At 40.3% G+C, this 23,049-nt stretch overlaps 1 protein-coding gene across 2 annotated transcripts in view; it reads right to left on the bottom strand.

Moving 5' to 3' along the window:
* The window catches only part of mctp2a (multiple C2 domains, transmembrane 2a), a 55,442-nt gene extending 35,628 nt beyond the window's left edge, over positions 1 to 19,814 (bottom strand). The window contains exons 1-17 of one of the 2 annotated variants that reach the window (XM_036150079.1): positions 19,714 to 19,814; positions 15,624 to 16,577; positions 14,768 to 14,836; positions 14,585 to 14,690; positions 11,129 to 11,271; positions 10,956 to 11,032; positions 10,721 to 10,835; positions 10,601 to 10,621; positions 5,840 to 6,016; positions 4,953 to 5,083; positions 3,383 to 3,569; positions 3,136 to 3,229; positions 2,943 to 3,045; positions 2,760 to 2,862; positions 2,568 to 2,669; positions 480 to 554; positions 136 to 255 (exon numbers count right to left, since the gene is read on the bottom strand). In XM_036150079.1, the coding sequence (XP_036005972.1) occupies positions 136 to 255; positions 480 to 554; positions 2,568 to 2,669; positions 2,760 to 2,862; positions 2,943 to 3,045; positions 3,136 to 3,229; positions 3,383 to 3,569; positions 4,953 to 5,083; positions 5,840 to 6,016; positions 10,601 to 10,621; positions 10,721 to 10,835; positions 10,956 to 11,032; positions 11,129 to 11,271; positions 14,585 to 14,690; positions 14,768 to 14,836; positions 15,624 to 16,565 (2,565 nt within the window). In that variant the 5' untranslated portion in view covers positions 16,566 to 16,577; positions 19,714 to 19,814. Of the gene's footprint in view, positions 1 to 135; positions 256 to 479; positions 555 to 2,567; positions 2,670 to 2,759; positions 2,863 to 2,942; positions 3,046 to 3,135; positions 3,230 to 3,382; positions 3,570 to 4,952; positions 5,084 to 5,839; positions 6,017 to 10,600; positions 10,622 to 10,720; positions 10,836 to 10,955; positions 11,033 to 11,128; positions 11,272 to 14,584; positions 14,691 to 14,767; positions 14,837 to 15,623; positions 16,578 to 18,251; positions 18,357 to 19,713 lie in introns of those variants that run through there. The other variant, XM_036150087.1, reaches the window with a different exon arrangement.
* Positions 19,815 to 23,049: the final 3,235 nt, after the last annotated feature.

Here is a 23,049-nt window from a genome sequence, read left to right on the forward strand (position 1 = left end):
GCTAAAGCGAAGATTTGCCTCGGCATCTCATTCGCAGAAAATAAAAAGAGTTAACGCCGGGCTTCAGTGAAACGGGACAAAACTTGCTCGCCCCAAGGCTTGAAGAGAGTTCATTAAAGTGAGGCAATGACTTACCAGAAAGGCTATTAGACTCCGTTGCCTGCTCTCCCACTGAAAACAGCTTTTAATGTACTGTAACGTGTGCAGAACTGCTGTACTGATTTTTCGAACCCGATATATATTCCTGGCAAGGATCTGGAAAAAAAAAAAAACAACAGCAGATATAATTGTTTGTTACTGGACATGATGTTTATGGGTGTGATCCGAGGTTATTTCAACTGTATTGCTCAAAAACAATTATGTCAATTCGTTTGCGTGTAACTTATCAAAACTTAATCCAAATATTTGCAAGTGGGTTGTGACTTTCTGGGATACACTTGATTTAATATGTTAATTTAAAACAAAAACAGACAGATTACCTTCTTGTTGAACTTTGGATTCTCCTCAGTAAGTTTTACCTCCTTTGGTTGGAAGGTCCTGACACCAGCTCTGACCTGGGACCAGCAATAAATGATTAATATTGCAGTTTTCACAACTTTTATTTGACATTACATATTATACTATAATATTATATATTACCACTGTTATGACATTATTATGACAAATATAAATACCACAGTCTTCTGGTGTCACAGGAAATAGACAAAAAAATACATTTAGGTATTTCATAAATTAGAGAATTTAAGGTTAAGTTTAATTACATAGGTGATGATCATTATGGTTCATAAATAATTTCAGAAATCAAAAAATATGTGATATACTCAATTGTCATTTAAATATCTAATACTGATAGTCAATCTTTCATTCTGAAGGTAATTCCTTTATACATTTATCGTCATCATTAAACCATAGTTTTGGGACCTAGTTGACTCTCTCTGGCACTAAAAAAGAACATTTATACATCAACCACACTGAACAGAAGAAAGTTTCTGCTCCTACTAGATGCAAGAAAGAGTTTACCGCCCAATCCTCACGTTTGGTTGCATTATTTGGTTTGTCAGCCCTTAACATCGTGTCTACTCTGTTGTAGAGTTGATTTAAAATGATTGTAAGTTTGCCTCTAATTTCTTTCTTATATCTACTGTAAAAGGCCACGGAGCTTAACCCAGTAGATCACGTTGCTTCATATTAGCAACGGGTTCCGTAGTGCTCCAAAGTGGGACGATCCATGCATCCATATCCCATGCCAAAAGGAAAGGCCCCCTCTTTCATCGCTGCACTGATTCTATGGTGATCAAACAGCTGTTTGTACCAAGACTCAACCATCATCAAAGCTGAGAGACCAGAGTTGGAACGACACATCCACAGATTTCCCTGCGATTCCATAAGAGATGGAACTGCAACGACTCAGTCTTCAAAAACGCTGCTCTGTTTTTTGACCAGAGACTTTCGATTTCATATCCATGCCAACTTACCCCCACAGATTTCAGTATGAGTATCCAGAAATGGGACTAAGATACTGATAAGCTTCAGGTAATTCTTAAAGTTTTAATTACTACATTGTTGTTGGGAGTTTTTAATATCAATATAAATTAATTTCTTTATAAGCAGTCAGAGGAAAGGAAAGTTAGTGTTTGTTGTTATTCATGATTGTTCAGATTTTTTTGCTGGTTTAATCAGTAGGCAGGGATCTTTTTGTTGATAAATAATAGGATTTATTACATTAATTTTCTTATTTTTGCCTTGATTTTAAATAAGTTCCAAATCTTAAAGAAATTACAGCAATTTCCCCCTGCTTCTTTAGTATGATAAAGATAGTTCACTAGGAAGGCTGGGCAACTGAACTTTGATGGATCGTGAGACTGTTTAAATCATGTCTATTAATATGATTTAATTTAGCTTTAAACTTCCCTAACACACTTTTAATGTTTTCTAATCACATGTATTTACTATTTTAATTTTCAAACTCAGCTTCAAGCTAAAATGTAGATCTACTAAAACCGTTTAATTTAATAGTAGCTTTCAAGTGCTTATTTCATTCAGCTCTTTATTGAACAATACAAGTAATCAAGCCAACATAAGCCGGTTCATTAGTCTGTCCATCTGCTTGAGTAGCCAGCCTGCAGTTGCTGCTTAACAGACATGTAGCTCTTGGCTTGCTGACTGTACTTAAAAAAAAAAAAAGTTTTAAAAAAAGAATAATTAGAGTAATAGGTGACACTTATTTAGTTTCCACATCATGACTGTTTGTTTTTTGCCACCAGAAATATTACCAAAAGACAAATTAGTCTGTTCTGAAAAAATATTAGTAGCATCCACTCACTAATCTAAAGTGTTAGCCTTCTTTTAGCCATCTGAGCGGCAGTGTGCAGGGACAGATAGAGGAGCAGTGCTGCCTTACACTATATTCCTCAGAGCCAGAGGAAACTTTTCCCAATCCAGGTCTTTCTCTTTCATCTGATTAAATTAAAAAGATTTTAAGACAATAAAGCCAATAACTTCTGAAAAGCTCTGGATATCTTTATAATGGGAGCTGCTAACTCAAACACATTAAATTTGATCCCTACCTTGTTATAAATGACATCCAGCAAAAGTGTGATGGTTCCTTTAGACGTTCTTCCCAGGTCATCTTTCTTCAAGAGCAGAGACACCTGCTGACCATTCTGAACCTTTAAGAATTTACAAACATGGGTCACTTTTCAGTGTATTTTGAGACCAATTCATATTTAGGGTTTCATGTACAACATTCCCAAACTTACTGTCAGTAAAGGGATAGCAATTTTCCCCAAAAGATTTGGGGATCTGTCACCATTTTCATCAAAGACAGTCACCTCCACAACATCATGAATGTCCTTTATTGGGCTTTAAAGAAAAGAAAGCACAGCTTTAATATATGAACAAAAACATGCAGATGATGGGATCAATTATAGAAGTCTTCTTACAATGTAAAGACTTTGTTCCACTCTGGATTGACTGTCCTGTAAACAGTTTGAGTTTGAAGTTTGCAGTTCCCAAGCTCGATAACACAGAAGGGGTTGCTTTTTCCTGCAGATGGTAAAAGACGTTTTATGGTCTAATGTAAAGAAGAGGCCATTAATATGAGCTCAGCAGATGAAAAAGTAAATGGGTTTTTACCATTGATGTCTGTGGCTGGAAGATCGTTTGCTTTTAGCACGCTGACCTGAAGGAACCCGACATCTTGTAAACATTTGTGAGAGTTTTTCAAACTCTGAAAGAAATCAATTGTGGAAAAAAAATAAAAATAAATAAATAAATGTAAACGATTACTGAACATAGGTTTATGTTTTTGTAAAAAATATATATATATATTTTAAGGAGGTATTGTCAATGGTTGATGTTGCTATTGAAAGGAAAAACATACAAGTCTTTCCATCACTTGGTCTCTCTCCTCTTGATTCGCATATGTAGGGTTTTCAGCGTCAGAGATCGAGACGCCCCAGCAGGGCCTCAGTGTGACCAGGAAGAACAGCTTGCCTTTTCCAGGGTCCAACACATTAGTGCAGTGCTGCCTTTCATTCAAAGGAAGCCTAGCTACGTCAACCTCAAACCTGAAACACAACAGGATTTTTGCAAGATTTAGAACTGTTAAATGTACAATATTTGAGATCATTTAAACACCCCCAGGATTACATCGAGACAAACAATAATGAGAATATGAAATTCTCAGGGAATATTAAAACCAGAATTTCTCAGCTAAAACTATAAAATAGCAATGTTAAATCAAGAAAGCTTATTTAGAATTTATGACTGAATTTTTAAAACCAATACCATATTTTTTGGACTATAAGGCGCACTTAAAATCCTTAAATGTTCTCAAGAATTGATCGTGCGCCTTATAATCCAGTGCGCCTTGTGTATGATTACCATATTTGTTGTGCTAATTGACCAATTTTATGTGGTACAATGTGCTCAAAAATCTTTCAAATGTGTAAGTACAACTTTGGTTGACAACAAAGCCGCTCCGCTCAATGGATATTTGGAGCATTACGGTACACTGCGTCACTACCTGATCGGCCCTGTAACAAGACCCCTGAGCTGTCTACAAGACTGCCTGACTGTAATGTTTAAACTAGAAGTGCATTCATGTAAGGCGGCCCACGCCCGGGGTAAGAGCTAGCAACAATAAACCAAGTAAGTTAATTCAATATACCAGTGAAGTTTATTTTGGCCTTATGTTAAAAAACAGAGCAGTGTAGTGCAACTACTCCATCCTCCTGACAAAGACGGATAGTTCTCTCTCTCAGGTAGTATGTATGTAGGTGGAGGGGCGGAGTAATATGACACACTTGGGAAGAACATTTAATGCATCTTACAATCCAGTGTGCCTTATGTGTGAAAATAGACATGTTAATACACAGAGCGCCTTAGAATGCAGTGCGCCATGTGGTCCAAAATATACAGTAATTGAAATCCTTAAAGGACATATCTAATACTTCTATAATTTTTTCAAGAAGTATGTGATGACAAAAAAGCAGCTGAAAGTTGATGAAGAACAATGTTTTCAATGCATCACCCAATGGTCACCCAAGACAAATTTTGTCTTGGATGAAGGTTTTGCCTGAAAGTTTCAGACAGAATTTCTAGTTAATGGAGTGGAGATTTATTTGAAAATGTCAGTAGACATTTCTTCTGAGTACAGTAGCTTGGAGACCTAACAAACCGGCGCCCTACGGAAGGACTTCAAGGAGTCCTGGTTATAGTAGGCAGACTCAGAAAGCTCTATTTGTTCCAGAAAGCTGTTATTTATTACACATTACAATGGAAATGTAGACTGTGATCCATATGGTTCTCTTTTACATCTCAGCCTTGAAGGTATTCTGGTTCTAAAATGATGTGCACTCTTTGATTTTAAGATCCCGCAGAAACTCTGAACAAATTCTGTAGACAAACTAGTGTGGGAACGTTACTAGACTCAACCAGGTAATACTCACATCCCCCATGATTCTGCCCCCTTCCGCCCTCTCTTTGAGAACACCTCCACCTGCAGAGGTTCCTGGACGTCTTCAAAGTGATTGAAGTCAAACTGCTCTCTCCACTGGGGATTCGGTTGAATGCAAAGGTTCTAAAAGGATAGTAAAGACCCGTTTTTAGCTCATACAATAACGCAACTCACACAGATGTATACACTTTGATGAAATGCCAGGTTTAATGCTTTATTACACCAAGGTATCTCCTTTCTGACATAGGGATAAAGTCTTTGTTCAGCCTGAGCCGAATAAAGCAGGAGACAGGGGAAAAAAAAAAAAAAAAAAAAGGTGTGCTGTGTTGCGTGTATGTGTATCGAGTTGTGTGCGCTTGTACGGGTACACCTCGGTTGCCACTCTGGGATTGTAAACACTGACAGCTTCCAATTAGAATCAGCTTTGTTCAACAAACAAACAAGCAGAGAGGAAAGCAGAGTGGTTTACAAAGAACATGACAACACGAGACAAGTGCACCGCAGAATCACCGGGGAGGTGGGGGTGGGGGTGGCGGGTGGGGGGGGGGGGGGTGCTACCAAATACAGGTAAGACGAATAGGACATGCTGGGTATGTAAATGAGGGCAATGAAGCCCAGCACTCTGTAGCGCACTGAGAAGTGAGTGGCAGCCCTGCCCGGTCTAATGAGCTCCCTCTGCCATGGCCCAGTGAGCCAAGGTGGAGGTGAGTCACAGACGGGCACCTGCTGAGAGAGAGGCGCTGGGAAGTGAAGGGATAAGAGTTGGAAGAAAAGTAAACTGGGAAGGCTAAGGCAGCATCAGGAAAGGGAAAGTAGGTGGTTGGAAAAAAACGACACAAAACATACAAAAAAAAAAAAAAAAAAAAAAAAAGAGCTGACCTTGCTTTTGTATTTCTGATCCCCGAGGCGGAAGCGGACGTATACGTCCCCCTGGCCGTACTGGGGCAGGTCTTGTCCCTCCACCAGGGTGATACTGAGTACGCCGCTCCACATCTGGTTCTTCAGCTGATTCTTTGGTGAGTCGGAAAGGCGTGGAGTTGGGCACTGGTTCTGCTGCTGTTGGGCAAAGAAGCACATGAAAAGGCTGAAGACAAAGATCTATTCACAGCAGCTAAATCTTACTCTGAAAGTTTAAAAGAGCCCAGCATTTAACTACATTTATTCAGTGTAGGAAAAGGAGAGTCAATTTAGGTTTAACGCCATATCAGCAACAGCAGCTATACCATAGCAACAACCTTAAAAAAAAATCTGAGTATTGAAAGTGTTTGGTTTAAACAAAAGATTTTAACAAGATTGCTTGTATGAATTTCTGACAGGAAAGCCAGTAAGTGGTGAGGCCTTATTAAAACCATTTTCAAGGCTAACCTAAGCATAAAATGCTCACCTTGCGTAACTCAAAGGACAACAAAGTAAAACATGTTTCATTGAAAAGAGTCAAACTACAAAACAGACAACACGGTGGTTCTTCGCTATTTTATAAGTATGCAATGATAAACCTAAAGTGACCATTATGGCATACTGCATAGACTATTTGATCATTTTAGCTTACTTTTTTTCCCAACAAAGCTACTTTAATGCAATTAACTAACTAGTTTATCCAGTTCATTTAGTTAGAAGTAAAACTATAATGATAACAAAGGTTTGAAACCTAAACCAGAGACTTGGTATGTGGGGAGTTCAACATAAAAGGCTCTCCTGGCAGCTTTTCCTTGACCAGAGATGCCAACCAATAACAAACAATATTTAACATGATGTTCTAAAAGCTCTAGTTTCTCGAAAACAGCTCTAAAGATCACTGATTAATTATTCATTTAAAAAAAAAAAAATTCTGTGTTAAGAAAATGTTTCTTTTACAGAATCACCATCAATTGTTCCCCAACAACAGGCCCACACAATAATACTGAAGCATGTGATATTCCATACCATTGGCAAATGTTGCGGTAATGATATGACAATGAATTACAATAAACAAATATTTAACTTAACAATGTTAATGTGTTTTTTTCCTGCTTTAGAGTGCTTGCAAACATTGAACCCAGATTTTCTACTCAGCTACTAAAAAAAAAACAATTCCTTATTTCTGTCTTAACATGTTTTTATTTAAAAAGTTGCTTTTGCTCTTTTGGCCATGAAACAGTGGCAGTTTCTTAACGACCTGACCAAAACATCTTAATTGCAGTGCTAAAACATTTTTTTTTTTTTGCTGCCATAAAACAACAGGCATCAGCAAACATTACTTGCATAGCAATTGTTTAATTGGCTACTATTTATTGTAGTCCAAGCACCTCTTTGAAATATAGCATTAATGATACATTTGTGATACAATGCACAGCTCTAGCTAAAAAATAATTTAGAAGAAATACGATTTAAGCTTTTTTTAATACATACATTACTTTTTCCTCATTTGATAAATGTTTCTAGGTACTTTTCATAACTAATTCAAGGGTATCTGTTCCATGGAGGTATATCTATAATGTAACACAGAGGCCCATTTTCTTTAGCCAGTGGCCTCTAGGCTGGATGAGGACCAACACTTATCTGGTCACCTTGCACCGTGAGGAAGGTGGTAGAGGAAGATAAAGCTTCAAAGCTCATCTTGGCCTCACCAAGTCTCTACAAACACCATCTACATATCAACTGGTTGTTTGGGAGTGATGTCCCAAAAATATTTTTTTTTTCCACCAATTATCACAAGCATAAAAAGAAAATAGGGTGTGCTTAGTGTAACTTGGACTGTAGCTGGAACTGCATGCTTTTAAGACTAAACTTTTCCAGGAACAAACACTCCTGGTTTGGCATGGTAACTGAGGATGAATAAGTGAAAAAGCCCCTCTTGCCCACAATTGAGTAAGATGGATGATCTGTGGTCCTGTGGCCACGTCTCTCTTGCTAATCTTGCTAGAAAGCAATGGCATCATCAAATCTTTCAAATAGAAGATTATACACAAAACTGAAAATGGCCTGTCATTTATTTTTTAACATAATTACGATCCAATCCAATTGGCCAAATAAACACAGGAGTGGTTCAACAGACAGTATCGATCTTCTTCCACAACCATCACAGCTTATTTAACGCATTTTTTTACATCTTCGTCAGATGTACCAACAAATTGGTTTGCCTCTGTACGTAGTTAGAGCATCTTTTGTTTATTTTTAAAAACATGCTGCTGCCTCAGCCTAACAGCATATCGTGTTAACTTCCTGCACGAAAGTAGGACAAAGGTGTACATTATACAGGGCTATCTCTATTGGAGCACATTAGCACATCTCTACTGACAAGCAAAGCACACACCATGGAGGCTCCAGGAAAGGCAGGAAGAGAGGACCGTCAGCGAACAGCCAGATGTCCCTGGCTGTGACAGTCCCACTCATCACTGGCTCCCAGACTGAGTGTGGGGAGGCAGGACACTTGGCATACTGCAGCAGAGACAGCAGGCAGCAGTGAGTAATGATGCTAACCGCACAGCACTCTCATCAGCAAATTATGCATACATGCAGTATGTATGGCCGGCATTAAGGAGTTTACTGCGCATCGGCCAATATAGCCACGCTCAAATTAACATCAGGGTCGCTACACACTTTTTCATGTCAAAATCGCAAACTTCCAGATTGAAATTTCTGGACTTCTCAGCCCACAGAGTATATAAGAGTTAAAAAAATATATATAAGAGTTAAAAAAATATATATAACGCAAATATCCGTAGAGAGGTTTGACCTTAAATACGGAATGGGCGAAAAGGGATGGATGAATGTTTGTAGCAAGCACTTTTTTTTATCCCCTCAATTGTTGCTATAAAACTACATAGCAGTTTTCAGACACTCAGGAAAATGACGGAGAAAACAGCAAACGCTCCGTTTGAGCTATGTGCCACGGAGGAAGGGGAGAGGAAGAGAGGCCTTGATATGTTTCCATGTTGGAGTTCCCGTGAGGCCGTGCGGTGATAGGCCAGGGCTGTAAAAACAAACAGCACAGAGGTTGTGTAGAGCTGACTGTAATTAAAGAGCAGCAGCGTAATCTGCTCTAGCCTCTTTGATTGCCTCACTCCTTCGGCTGCCCCGGCGACGCCGCTTCAAACGGCCTTGCTGCAACTCCCCCTGCCACTCTGAGAGAGGGGGGGGGGGGAGCGAGCAGCTCCTTGTCGCTACGGGGTCATAACCCACATTGCCACCCAATCCGGAGGGGATCAAAGCATATCTCAGGGACCTGAATTAACATGGAATACCACAGGCACGGCCCTATAAATATCAGCCCCTTCAAAAGGAGAGGAACAAGAGGGAGTAGAGGGAGCGATATAAAACAGGCCTCAGCCAAGTCCTCCCAAGTGTTTATCTTGGACACATTTCTATCTCAGCGGCCAATAAAACAATTCCACTTAACTATAAGTGGCCCCTAAAGAGAATCTATTCCTGGTCCTAAAAGGGCTGCACGATTGCTTCCATATGGTGGGACAGCATGGGGACAAGCATGATGAGCTCAGACCACGGGTCCATTTGGCTGGTACCTCAGCACTGTCCGTCCACAGCTGTGATATTACATTCTAACATCTGGGTTATTGCCCACCATGCCTGGGAATTATCAGCCCTGCCGATCTTAGGCATCCCACACTGGCAACGTGCCTCGAACAGCCCGAGCACACCACCGCCACCCACCCCCTTCGCTTCTCCCACACACCCCCTCCTGTTTGAAACACTATCACACAGCACAGAGTTTTACTCGGGCACTTGCCATTCCCGGTCTCTGCGGTGGTATCACAGAGGGAGAAAAAAAACGATGTTCCAAAGTAGGGGGAGTTGAGCTGTAAGACCACGATAGGTGTTAAACGCAATAAGATACTGTATGTTTCTCAAAAAACAAATGGGAGGGGAGGGGGGGGGGTACATTGTTACATGGTTCAATTAGGAGTCTGATTTAAGCAGGCAGAACATTGCGTATAGTCCCACTGCACATTTCTGCCTCCCTTTGAGTATCTTTAACCATCTGCAGCGGATAACCTGCAACGCTGAAGGAAAATGGCATTCATTCCTTTGTCATCTCATTTCAAATTGAGATTGTCTGCTGGACCATCAAGAGACTGAACAGTGGCAGATGTAGCGACAGCATAGGTGTGAAGATAAACCCACTCGCTGCAGAGCGAGTCCCAAGCAGCAACCCTCCAATTTCACTCTGAATGTAATTACAGCAACGGTGTATTGAAAACCACTTGAGGGGGAAATGAAAACTTTGTTTACTGCTAAATAAAATACTCCTATGCAATAATTATATTTAAAAAAAAAAAATTTGTTAGGGAAAAAAATTTCTGGTTGTAATATTCAGATTTTGATATGTAGGAGATTTGGCCGTATTACTTTAATGCTTAAATAGCAAACATTAACGGCTAAAAAGGTTAATTAACCACCTTCTGAATATATATGGTCTGTGCTGAAAACAAGGTTGCACACAAAAGCCAGGGTCCACAACATATTCATAATTCTTTGTTTTGCTATTTCACAGTGAGCTAGTGCCCCCTAGTGTTTTCATTGGACAAGAACGGCTGAATAAAAGAAAAGCTTTGGTTGAAGAATGCTACAGTAATCGCATTCAGGACATCTTTTTTTATATCTATATATAAAAGAAAATGCTTGAAGTATGAAAGTACTTACCTTCTTTTTCGGACGGAATCTCTGAAAAGAAAAGAACACGCATTAGTACGACTAAGAAATTTTCATCTGCAAAGAGATCTAAGAATAAAAATAATATATGTAAACCAGATATATTCATACAGGGCCTCTTTTCACTGTGGCATCTCGGAACGTCAAGTGGACTTCGACGACGATAACGCCCATGTCATCTTCTTTGCTCTTAGGGTCCTCAAGCTGCAACTCCATCTCATGTGTCCTGTTGGAGGGCAGAATGAAAACCAACGATCACTTATTTACATTTTTTTTGTTGTCGTTTTATTTTCCACTTCGAATTAAATCATGAAATGCAGAAAAACTGCACTCATCAAATACTCACTTGTGCAACTCGAGGTTTTTCAGAGAAATGTTGGTTGAACCCATGAAGTCATCAGCTGTGAGATTTTTGTCGTAGACCTGCCAACATTGTTAGAACCCATGTCACACATCTCGTGAGATTAAACGTTGCCAGGTTAAATTCTAACTTTGTGTGTTAAAACAAAGAACGCCTACCCGCAGTTCCACATCGTGGTGCCTGTCTCGAAGCGGATGAGAGAAGGACTCGTTCCATCGGGGATTCAGGTCCTTGTACACCACTTTACTTTTATAGAACTGCTTCCCTTCAAGTTTAAACTTCACATAAGGATCACTTGTAGCTGAAATTAATTTGGAAAAAAAAAATAGAAAAATCATCACCATGTTGAGAGATTATTGTACAATCACTCATTTAATAATAGAAGGGATTTTTTTATTCAAGCATTATTAGAGCGTAGATTTTTACCATGTGTGTGCACTGTGCGTAGGAAAAATAGACACCCTTCCCCCATAATCATGTGAGGTACTGTCATTCGCGGGCAGGACGTTTACCCCACACATGGCGAAACCAGGAAAGTAGCCGTTTAATTGTCAAAAGAGTAGAAACACTCGCCAGCATGAGGCGACCAGAACCCCGAAAATCTAGAAGCAACCAGTGTTAATCTCCCAAGCCTGTTAAGAAAGTCCGTCTGGGAGCGGGGTGGGGGTATCGGACTTCTTTGTTTCTGCAATTGCACGCAGATTGGCCAAAAAAATGAAAGCCAGCCCCATGCCTTCATTTGTATAGAGGGGGAATAAAGGGGTGCTTGAGAGAGCCTGCGGGGAGGCTTGAATCACATGACAAAGGCCCTGTGGGGATGGGCTGTCAGGCCTGTCAGCTCCCCACTCCAAATGAACATCTCGCAAAGGCAGGCAGGACCCACAGCAGCTCCACCCTGCCAGCCCGTGACAGGGAAACCTCCAGGCAACTTGACAGGAGGAGAATGTGGCAGCTAGCACGGCAAAAAAAAAAGCTCTGGCATGAGTGAGAATGGTGACGATGGAAATTAATGGGGGGAAGAAAAGGAAAAGAGTGGAGAACAAAAAACCCCAAGGAGTGGGGGGGCTGGTGGTGTGGGTCCCTTTCAGAATATGTAATGACAATGTATGCCATTGGTGGCCCTTTGGCACAGTGCTGATTGTTGGGCAAACAGTGCAGAGGCAGGGGGCGTGTATGGGCATTGCATCATCATTGTGCCATCTTGTCATGAAGTGTAAGATCTCAACTAACACAGGACACTGGGCTTGGAGGGTCTCCTTTTATCCGACAGGAGTAGAAAAAAAAAAAAAAAAAAGGATAATTCCACAGCGACACCGTTTATGGTCAACAGAAGAGTATCCTGAAAGATTGAATTTCGGATTTGTTGATGCCGATGTGGCTTTGAAATTCAATTATACTTCATTTGAAGCGCCGAATACATCTACCACCTGCTCGAACATGAGCTTCCAATTTTATTCTGAGTAAAAGAAGTTGCCAAAACTCTGAAATATGTCAGTAAATGATCCTGCTTCAGACCACACAGCCTTTCCCCACCTCATACTCCAGTAGTTTCATTTGTAGCCACTAGAGGATGCTGTTGTTCTGAAGCTGTAAAACAACTGGATCTTCTAAAAAAGGGTCAAAATTGTATTCAAAATGAAACAGAGACAGTTTATCAGTCTTTCCACCCTTAAGGTTATTAGACTTTTTAAATAAAAATAAATGTGCACTGTAAATATAAACAAGTAACAATAACAAACCTAACCAAAATATCTATTAACAGACACAGTTGCTGGATTTAACGTTTACTGGAGCATCTGAATAAATTAAAACATCCAAAAGCTGCTTTATTCAGCAATTGAATTGAAAAAAGTAAAACTAATATTTTCTGTGCAGTTGTTTTAAATATACATTTACTTAATCAAAAATTTCCAATGAGATGAGGCATCTCTTTTATAAAAATGACCAGGCCACGGTCAAAGCCACACAAATCAGAACCACATAAAACATCCATGTAATACAGCCTGTGGCTCTGCTGAGGTGTTAAGAGAACACGTGTTGCCTTAAAACAGGCCTTAAGCTCATCTGCACTGTTGGGTCTAGTATGCTTCATTTTCTGCTTGACAATACTCAGTAAACTCTCTTTAGGGGTTTAGCTTGGGCCAGCTTGCTGGTCAATCAAGCACAATAATTCAACAGTAAACCAGGTATCTGGCAGCACAGCCAGGTGACAAATTCTACTATATGAAACCAGCATCACCATTAAGCTCATCAGCAGAGAGAAACATGAAGTCCTCTAAAATCCACTCCTCTGACATTAAATTGGATAAAAAAAAAAAAAAAAACACTGGACCAACACAAGCAGGTCATCTCTTGCTATGGAAAATACACACTAAACCTCAAGAAGCTTGGATTTGGTTATTCTCCTCTTTTCCTCCAGACTTTAAGTTCTTGATTTTCAAATGAAGTGCAAAATTGACCTATGTGAAAAGAGGACTTTAAACTAAATAGAAACAGTCCAGTCATTTTCAGCCCAGGTTAGAAACTTCTAACTTCTGGTTCAGCTCAAGAAATGCAACCGTTGCAGTGCATGATCTGGATCTGTGTGTGTGGTGGCTCTTGAAGCTCCTCCAAAATCTTGAATGTTTTTTTTCTCCCACAAGGTAGCAAGTTATCCTTTTTTTCTACCGCTTTTTCCTTCCACCCAACTTTCCAATAACGTGTTTGGATCCCACACAGACAGCTGCTTTAGCCATGAAGGTGGTCGATGAGGCTTTATCGACAACTCTGAAGTTGACCGTCTTTCCCACGACAGTGTAGGCCATAAGATAACCACATTAAAGATGTTTTTCTCTGTTCTTGTGTAATATTTCAATCATAAGGAAATCTGAGAAACAAGCTTTCCTTTATGAATTGAATTACAGAATTAAAATCAACTTTCCAGTGATACAATAAATGGCTGAGATGTCCCAGTAACTATTACAACTAAAATGTGGCATTAAATGTAAGACTGCATGAAAAAAGACATGCATTGTTTAAATCAAATATCAAATAAATAAAAGAAAAACAACTTCTTGCCTATATAAAAACTGTGCAGGACATTAGAGTAGAGCCAGTTTTTTGTATTAAATCTATCTGAAACAGCTGTTTAAATGAGGAGTTACCTACACCAATGACATTTTTGTTTATGAAACAAAAGCATCAGCTCGGGACCAGTCTGCTTTTTGCCATACTCGTCTAACTGCATACTTCTGAGATGTTTTTTTTGGTGTGATTTTCATAGCAAAGCTGTATTAAAGCAAAACGTGAACACACCTCATTCTTTTTCATCACGCTAACACTTTGACAATGTGAAGTTTCCCAATGCTTCTGTGGCTAAAGATGAAAAAATGCACTCAGGTTTTGTTCACTCGCAGTGTTTCATTAAGAACTCGCCCTTTAGCTATCACCAAGACGGAACACAATGAACTGCATTCCTTCGGCCGAAAGTGGGGCCTGCGTTCTGTGAACTGCTCCAGCCAGATGCAGCTCAGCCTAACTTATGGTGGAAAGAGCACTTTCAAATGATGCGCGCTTCTGAGTTGAACAGGTCGTGAGAGGGTCCGGACCCTGTGAGGGTCAAATCGGTGACCTACCGGAACGCCTGCTTCTGACGACCAGATTCCGACCGTACTTTAAGTTGATGCTCAGGAGGTACCTCTGGAACGGGGAGGGTATGTGAAGGCCTGGCGACAAGATGTCCTGTGGAGAACCCACACTTATGTCAACAAGACTGTTTACGGCGGCTGCTTGGCGTATTTTGGTGTGCGAGTACTCACGCCGCCTTCTGCATGCTCTGGACCATTTTCATCAAATTCTTCACATGGTTCATAAGCTTCTGCAGAGTTCTGAATAAGGAAGATTGAAAATGGCCTTTTAAAATCAACACAAACTTGATCTCTGCATTTTAAAAATGGACATTTCAAAACATATTCTGTACCCTTACCCTATGAATTCTTAAGGGGCATAGAGCGTCAGCGGTACATAAAAGATCGTATCAGCCTTTTTGTTCACATGGTAAAAGAGGTTTAAACCTCATTGTGTAACTGACTTGTAACACAGGTTTGTAACTGGTTTTGTTCCCATACCTCAGAGACGTTAAAATGCTTAAATGGTTGTTGTTAAAAGATCACTACAATAAAAATTAGGTACCTTACGTCAAAGGTTGATGGTAAACTAATGCTACAGTAACCCCCTACCAAAAAAAAAAAAAAACAGTATTTTGAATGTAACAAAGTGAAACTAAACAAAAAAATAAGAGAACGTGTGCCAATTCTCATGTCAATTCCTCTTAATGGGAAAGAAAACATGCTAATGAGTAAATCGTTAGCCTGCAATGTGCCCATTGCTTTTTCATGTTACTATACTAATCTAGAAACTGGATTTTTAAGACATATTCACTGAAGATTAGGCCTTTTTCATTGTACCTTACTTAATTCCAAAAAAATAAGTCATGTACAATGAAATTATGGACAAATATTTAAATAAAAGAGGTTGCTATTGGGAGGTACTGTAAAGCATTTCACACAAAACATACACATAAACAACATTTAATCTAACAGCAAGACTAATCTACCTAGATCTAGGCTATAGTTCAACCTAGAAAAAAGTAAATGAAGAATCCATGTAACTGACCTCCTCTAGTGACTCTTCCTGGTTTTCCAAATCCAGAAGACCCTCGTCCATGGACATCTCTCTGAGCAGAGAGGAAGAGGACACCTGTTCAAGGTCCTCTTCCTCCCAGGTCGATGGCCAGGGCATGGTGCCTTGCTCCTCGCTGGGAGTGCCACAAGCACAATACAGAGACAAAGCATCTGCACTGACAAATTGAGCATCTAGTAAGGACTGCCTTTCTGTGGAGGAGTTGGGTCGGCTGGTTTGCAGAGCCAGCTTTTCAAACGTCGGCTTTTTTGTCTCGAACATCACGGTCCTCTTCTCGACGTGAGGACGTCTTTCGTCCCCCAGTGAGCATGCTCTGTTGAGAACGGCCGCAACGGTGTCAGACATCCTTCTGCGAGTTCGGGGCTCTTCATCGGGCGGACTTTTCTTCTCCGCCTGATCGCTTTTGGGTTCTTGAATTGGCTCGAATGTGAACTTTGGCAAAACCCTGGGTATTTTATCCTCCTCAGAAATGCCTTCTATATTAACATCCCTTCTGGTCTTTGGGCTTGAATTTTTTGTGTAAATCCCATCGTCAAAGGCTGGCGGGGCACTCACTCTGCTTGATGATAATGCTAGATTGCACGGCTTATCAGTCACGTGTGGAATCTCTGAGAGCAAGTCGGTGAACTTGTCGTCAAAAAGCGGTCCTTCGTTGATTGAGCTGCTAGCAACAGAATCCGTATCACTCAGACCAGGAGAGTAGCCAAAGCTGATGCGCTCAGAAGGGGTGGCCAGGGCATCCCTTTCAGCAGGAATGGCTACGCCTGGAATAAGGGTAAGGTCTGGCACCGATATGCTTCGCCGATTGGCTAGATTCCTTGGCTGTTTGGCAAGCAGCTTTTTACGTGGCTTCTTGGGGTTGGGTAGTTTCGGTTTTAGACGAAAATGATCCAAAAACTTCTTTTTGCCATCCATTTTAAGTGATACCTGTCAGAAAGTAAAAAAAAAAAAAAAAAAAAGTGATTAAGAACTCTGTTTTCTACCTGCACAGTTTAGCATAAAAATTCTGAAAACTACAAAAGGCTGCTGCTCTTTTGCCAAGATAAAATACCAAATGCTGAGCTCTGGTTTGGGAACCCTCATATGATTGGCTCAGAAACCAGGAAGAAAACACGGGCTACATTCTGAACCAAAGTAGTTCCGGACCGTACCTCTAGGTTTGAAAGGAAAAAAACGTGACTAAGACATTGCTGATGGAGATAACCGATAGGGAATGATCTAGGTTGATTTTAGAGTAAATATCTTACTTTTTGCTACATTAAAGAACAAGTTATTGTTTCATTTTGTTAAAAACGGGATCTATATGTTTTTTGAATGCCTCCCTTATGACATTTAAATCATCCAGTTGTGTCTATATAAAGACTGGTTCACACGGCCGGATAATTAGCGCCGATTTTTGCTCCGATCTTCCCCTTCCAACATGTCCTGATCATCGGGATGGCTCTTAAGATAATCTTAAGAGATATTTCTGTTGAGCGTGGTGTGTAAAGAGTGATCCGGTCTAATCGGAAGGATGTCGGAAGCGCTCCGACCTCAGATCGGGGATATTCAACGTGTTGGATTGTCTAGGCCTGATGTCGTAGCGTGTGTGGTGTTCTACGAGGACAAATAATCGCCAAGGTTCTTCCTCAATGGGCATTTTTATTTATTCTAAAATTTAATCTCGAGAGGTTTTGCAAGGTTTCCCATCTGACATCTGAATGATCCGGAGTGGAATCTGTTCGTGTGCGGTGTGTTGTGCTTTCTGTTTGACCAGACGCCACACGCTGTACGAGCAAGCCTATATGTGTGGTGTCTCTCGGGTTATGAATAATCAGCCAACTATTTCAAAATCTCGCAGTGTGACGCAGGCTTAAAGTGGAACTACAATGTTTTGGCCTGAATTCCTCTAACTGTAACTTGACGGGCCCCTCTTTTACCCCTGTTCTGAGGTGAATCTGACAGCAACTTGTTTTGGTGTGGTTTCTTTAAAATGCAAATGAGGCACTTCACACACACACATCCATCCATCCATCCATCCATCCATCCCTTCCTTCCTTCAGGTTACAGAGCGTTCCACTCCACCCGTTCGGCCATTTTTATAGTGTGCTGGGGGATGGTGTAATAAATTGCAGGGGTTACACGCTTGGACTACAAAATCACACCTAAAAAAAATAAATAAAAAATGTTGGATTCGCAAATTGGTAAGTCAAAAGTCCATGACCTTGTTGAGCACTTGAGCAGATAATACTGTGGCATAACTGTTTAAAAAACATAATTTAAAAAATATTGAAAAACCATGAACCAAGCTGAATCTAAACATATCCATGCAGAACCTGGCCAGTCTATAGTCACATTTTCTGCACTCCTAGAGACTCCAAGTGCACAACAGAATGTATTTAGGAAACAAGTGGAATTAGGGATGAGATATGAAAACTCATCCCTTTAAAAAAAAAAATAAATAAACCAACAAACTCAAACAGGAAAGTGTGATTGGTAACCTCCATGTTAATTTTAGCACCACACAAATTCTAGAGATCCTATAAAAGTCAAAACTTGCCCACAAGGACCACTCATTTGGGATTCTTCTACTCAAATTTAGGCAAAGAAAATCGAATTTACCTGCTCGGCTGACCTCTTCTGAATGGCGTGACGGAGACAATGAGTTAGTTTCTTACCACTCCACAATTTGTTTTTTTTCCCGGAGACATCTCAACCATCCTAACTATGACAAACAACAGGATATGCTTCAGGAAGCACACCAGCTGATTGGTGGAGGAGCCGCACTGCTTAAAACGAGTTGTACCAGTTGCACTAGTCCCAGTTTCAGTGACTGAGAGTTGTAAACTTGCCATGAAAGGCCTCTCCCGAGTTGTCCACGATGGACCGAGCCGCATATGACTCATGTTATGCGAGATCAGAAAGTATCTGGCTGAGTAAACAGAGACTAAAGCAGAGAGAGAGAGAGAGAGAGAGAGAGAGAGAGAGAGAGAAAGAGAGATTTAAACAGACACTGAAACAGTAAAATGTTTGCTCACATTACAGCAGCCCGTTTTGGAGGTCTGTCATGGATTTGTATAGTTGATGGTTTATTTGCATATGAGGCAAAGTTCCTGCTTTTAGGAGCGTATACAACACGCTACTCTAAACTCTCTTACAGGTCCAAGTGTTTAAAACTATACTTAATGCCATAATCTGGACTAATACCACAGCAGGAAGCGTCCAAAAACAATCCTAAAATACGTCCGATTGATTCTGCAACATGACTGAGGCATATGAAATGTCAGAGCTGATCTTGCAACCCGTTTCACACAGATTCGTATTTGTTTACAGAGGAACGCAGTTAGCCTAAGCTCCTCAAAACTGAGCATTTGTGTTTGTCAGCTATAAACTTCAGATCTGTGTCTACACAGAAGCTAATGCTGCCCCCCCTCTCCTCCTCCCATCCCCACCCTAGCTTTCTCCTTGTCTCTGCTCCAACGGTGGGGACTAACATGAGAGCAGATGTGTTTGATTCTGGGCAGAGACTTGTTCAATATTTGCCGATGTCTTAAGGAGATCGGGCCCACATGAAAGAGCCACAACTTGGCTTCCAGTTAAAAGGCAGGTTCTGGTATCCGCACAGGGCAAGATCCCCAATGGCAGGTGGCCTCAAGGCCTGCGTATCACACAAGTCAAACAATCCAAAAACCTTGCGCGGTTGCTCTACACATACACACTGGATCTCATCCAAGCCACAACACAGCTGGTCTCATGGTCAGAAAGCCAAAACAGTCGGCATTTTTTATTTTTTTATTTTTTTTTATTTTTTTTTGGGGGGGGGGGGGTGCAAAACGCAGAAGTACATTATGGAAAATGAAGTTTAACAGCCGCGTTATTTTTTTTATTATTATTATTTATTAAATTACTGAATGAACGAAGCCCTTAAAAATGTAAATATCAGCAGCAGACACGTCATTTGTCGGCCTTTTCATGGCTGCTTTAGAACCGAAGTTAAAACATGTTCACATTACCTCATAAAACAAAAGCTCACAACATAAACACGGACTCGCTCTTGAAATGCCTTCCCAAATTGCATACTCACGTTTAGGCCTGGTGTTGTCACTCCCAGTCAAACGCTGAAAACGTTTTCGAACATCTCCTGCTCGCTAACGACACCTGTCGCTCAGGTCGGTGACGTCACAGCTCAGTTTCTGCGGCAACCGATCACCTTTCAGGTGGCTCCGGGGGAGTTTTGATTTCTGCCTCCTTGTAGGCCCACGCGTACCGCGAAAATTTTCCTCTCCTTTATTTCTAATCAAAGCTGCTGTTTTAACAAAAAGTTGTTAATGTGTGCATTTATTTCTCTTCTGTGCAGTTTTATGTCACGCAACCAAATCTGTGGGAGATTTTGACTTCAATTCAACATATCCACAAAGGTCTGCTGCGTTAAGGCACTTTTTTATATAATGACATCCGGTGGAATGTCTGTATTTTTTTTTTAAGTATAACGAAAATGGTTAATAAAAAAATTGTTGGCTGATTGTCGTTCAAAATGTTTATTTTTTTTATGATCTTTAACTAATTTAATGTGTGTAAGCTTCAAATTACCGCTAGGTGGTACACTTCCTCTATTATGAACGCATCCAGCTTCGACTGAAAAAGTAAAAGCCCTTGAGCCTGATTTCCCATCAGTTTGACGATGACGTGTGTGAGTTACCACACAGTGACTTGTTTAACCTTTTCAAACAGAAAAATAACTAAGTTAGTCCTTAGAAATATACAATCTCGGATTGTTGGCTTACACAACAAATAAGAGGTCTGCAAGGTGAAAAAATTCCTACCGGCTTCAAGTTCTCTTCAAGTGTTGTTTTACAGAAGCCCAGTTAAAGCCTTACAATAAAGACACTGACTGTTCAGTAAGATAAAAAAAAAAAAGCATGGCTGTTTATTCTCTGTGTTAACTTGTGCTGGACCGGTGAACTGTAAGAATTAGTATTGTGAATGCAGTTACAGACGGCCTGGCCACTTTGCCAGTTTAAAATTTTTGTGCATTGAATATGGAGATTTACACCCAAAAGCTGAGTGGCAGACATAAATGTAGGTAAGCGTCATAAAACCTCTGAAACACAGCTAGAATAGGGATGAGAGCATATTGTTTTGTTCCTGTCATAGAGTACATTAATGAAGGACATATTTCAAACGCCACACCCTGGTCGACATCTGACCACATATACTTCCCTCTCATTATTTACTATTGTTTTAAAATAATTGAACTGTAATATTAATAAATGTGTTTTTTCCCCCCTGCTACATCTATCCTGTTATCTGTTATCTGGCATAGTTTACTGTTGCTCAGTGAGAACAGGTTCAATATCTGATTATATGAAACCAAACCTGTAGTGGGTGGAGGGTATTGAAATGTGCTAACCTTCTGCGGAGTCGTGCTCAGAAGCTCTGACGTTGGCACACACAGAACCTATCCGAAGAAATTGCGAGCGCCTGACAATATCGACGAGAACTCTCTGAACAGATATGAAGGGAACATTTTGTATAAAGTTGTCAATTCCGCTAAAAAATGTGTCTAAGTTTGGCGTCTCATGAATACGGAGCAACCTTTACCCAAAGAGGTGGGCTTCATGACAATCAAAGATCTGTTTCATTTTCACGACACTTTGTGAGAGACCACTGAGTGGAAGCCCATTTTCTTTTCTTGATTTAAGTAGCTGGTCTTTTACTTCTTCTTGCAACACTGAAAATGGACATATGTGGCATTGAAAACACACAAATCTTGATCTAATAATGTATCAGGATTCTTTTTTTGTCTTGAGCAACTACATAATATGTAGGACGTCTGCATCTGTAGTTTTGCTCCCGTCCCACCTGCTACTCTCAGAGAACTCAATTTTGTGGCATAATCACTATTCCTCACATCCTATAGTTGAGGCTTTAGATGTTTTATCCCTATTCTTTGTGAACAAAACAGGAAACCCACTTATTGTACATCATAGTTATTTTACTATCTGAATTCACCTGGCACAAATGTTCTATTCCTTCCTTTTTCAAATTTTTTTTTTGTTTTATTTCACAGTAAGTGTGTCAACATAAAACCGTGTTTCACATGTGAATGGAGAATTAAAGAGATTCTCAATGGTGGAACATGCAGATGATTATGTTTACATGTTGTGCTGAAAGTTCCCCCGTCTCCCGTGGCTTTGTTTCTGCTCCACACCGATAGTTCTTTTCCATGCTGAATGTCCGTTTTTACACGTCGCTGCTGGAAAAACACAGGTGAAACTTTGCACTGCAACAGTGACTCATTTTCTTTCACTGTCCCAGCGAGACACGACAGTTAGCGAGCCCGCCTGACAACAGGACCTCCCAGATGTGGAATGCAGTCGTTGTTACACCCGTCGCTGTTTGTGCCGTGACACGTCCAAGCACCTGCGCCGAAAGACCGGCCTTTCAGGGAGAAACGATGGACTCAGAGGGTATTGCAAGTTAATCTCGTCTAATTGATTTCCAGATTAAACTGGTCATAAAGACAAGCTGCAGAATATGGGTCACAGTCCTTATTTAAGTTATTTAACAGTGAAACGATCAATTCTTTCGGTTTATAAGTGCAAGTGTGACACTGAGTACAGTATCGTTGAGCTTAGGTGACCTCGCTCCTTTCACTTTTGAATTTGTACAGCTTAGTTTTATGGTCTTCAGAGAACACCTTTCCAGTGTTAATAGTGTTTAAAAATTACCCAAAAACCTGTTCAAACTATTTTTCTTAGCAAATAGGCCCTAAAGATTATATGCAAACAAAGCAAGCATAAACATCTCTGTCAGACAGGGCTCCCTTTTTTAATCAGCAAGACCCAACTAGGAAGCCAGCGGCCTACTCTGTGAATATCCTGTTGTACCACACCGCCTCCTTTTGGTACATTTGTGGCACTACATTGTAAAAATAAAATAGAAAAAGTAACTTCATCTTGCCACCAGAGGCCACCTGTGAAACACTGTGTGGCTTCCTATGTTGTTGCCATCTACCCCACAGAAAACCGTCATATTGCATGTTTATGGGCACAAAACGTCGACACGTTTAAACTACTTTAAATGTTCAATTCCAAGAGTGGTTTGTATAACATATGATTTTATGATAAGGACTCCATCACATTGACTCATTTCACAAAGTGGTGAATTCCAATGGTTAATTTCAGCTGAATCTGATTATGATTTTCAGCTAAAAGGTTAATTATTATTTGATTTTATTATTAACTGACCATTTTTAGAAAGATTATTAACAAGTTGCATTTTTTTATTACAGATGTGTTCTATTATGACCATTTTACACAGTTATTGTTGCTGTTGTTTGTTAATAAAAAACCCAAACCTGGTGAAATGTTCTCATACACAGCGTTACCGACGCACAGAAAGATGAGCCGACACAGAG

Source organism: Fundulus heteroclitus, chromosome 2, assembly GCF_011125445.2.
Source record: "Fundulus heteroclitus isolate FHET01 chromosome 2, MU-UCD_Fhet_4.1, whole genome shotgun sequence".
NCBI lineage: Eukaryota > Metazoa > Chordata > Actinopteri > Cyprinodontiformes > Fundulidae > Fundulus > Fundulus heteroclitus.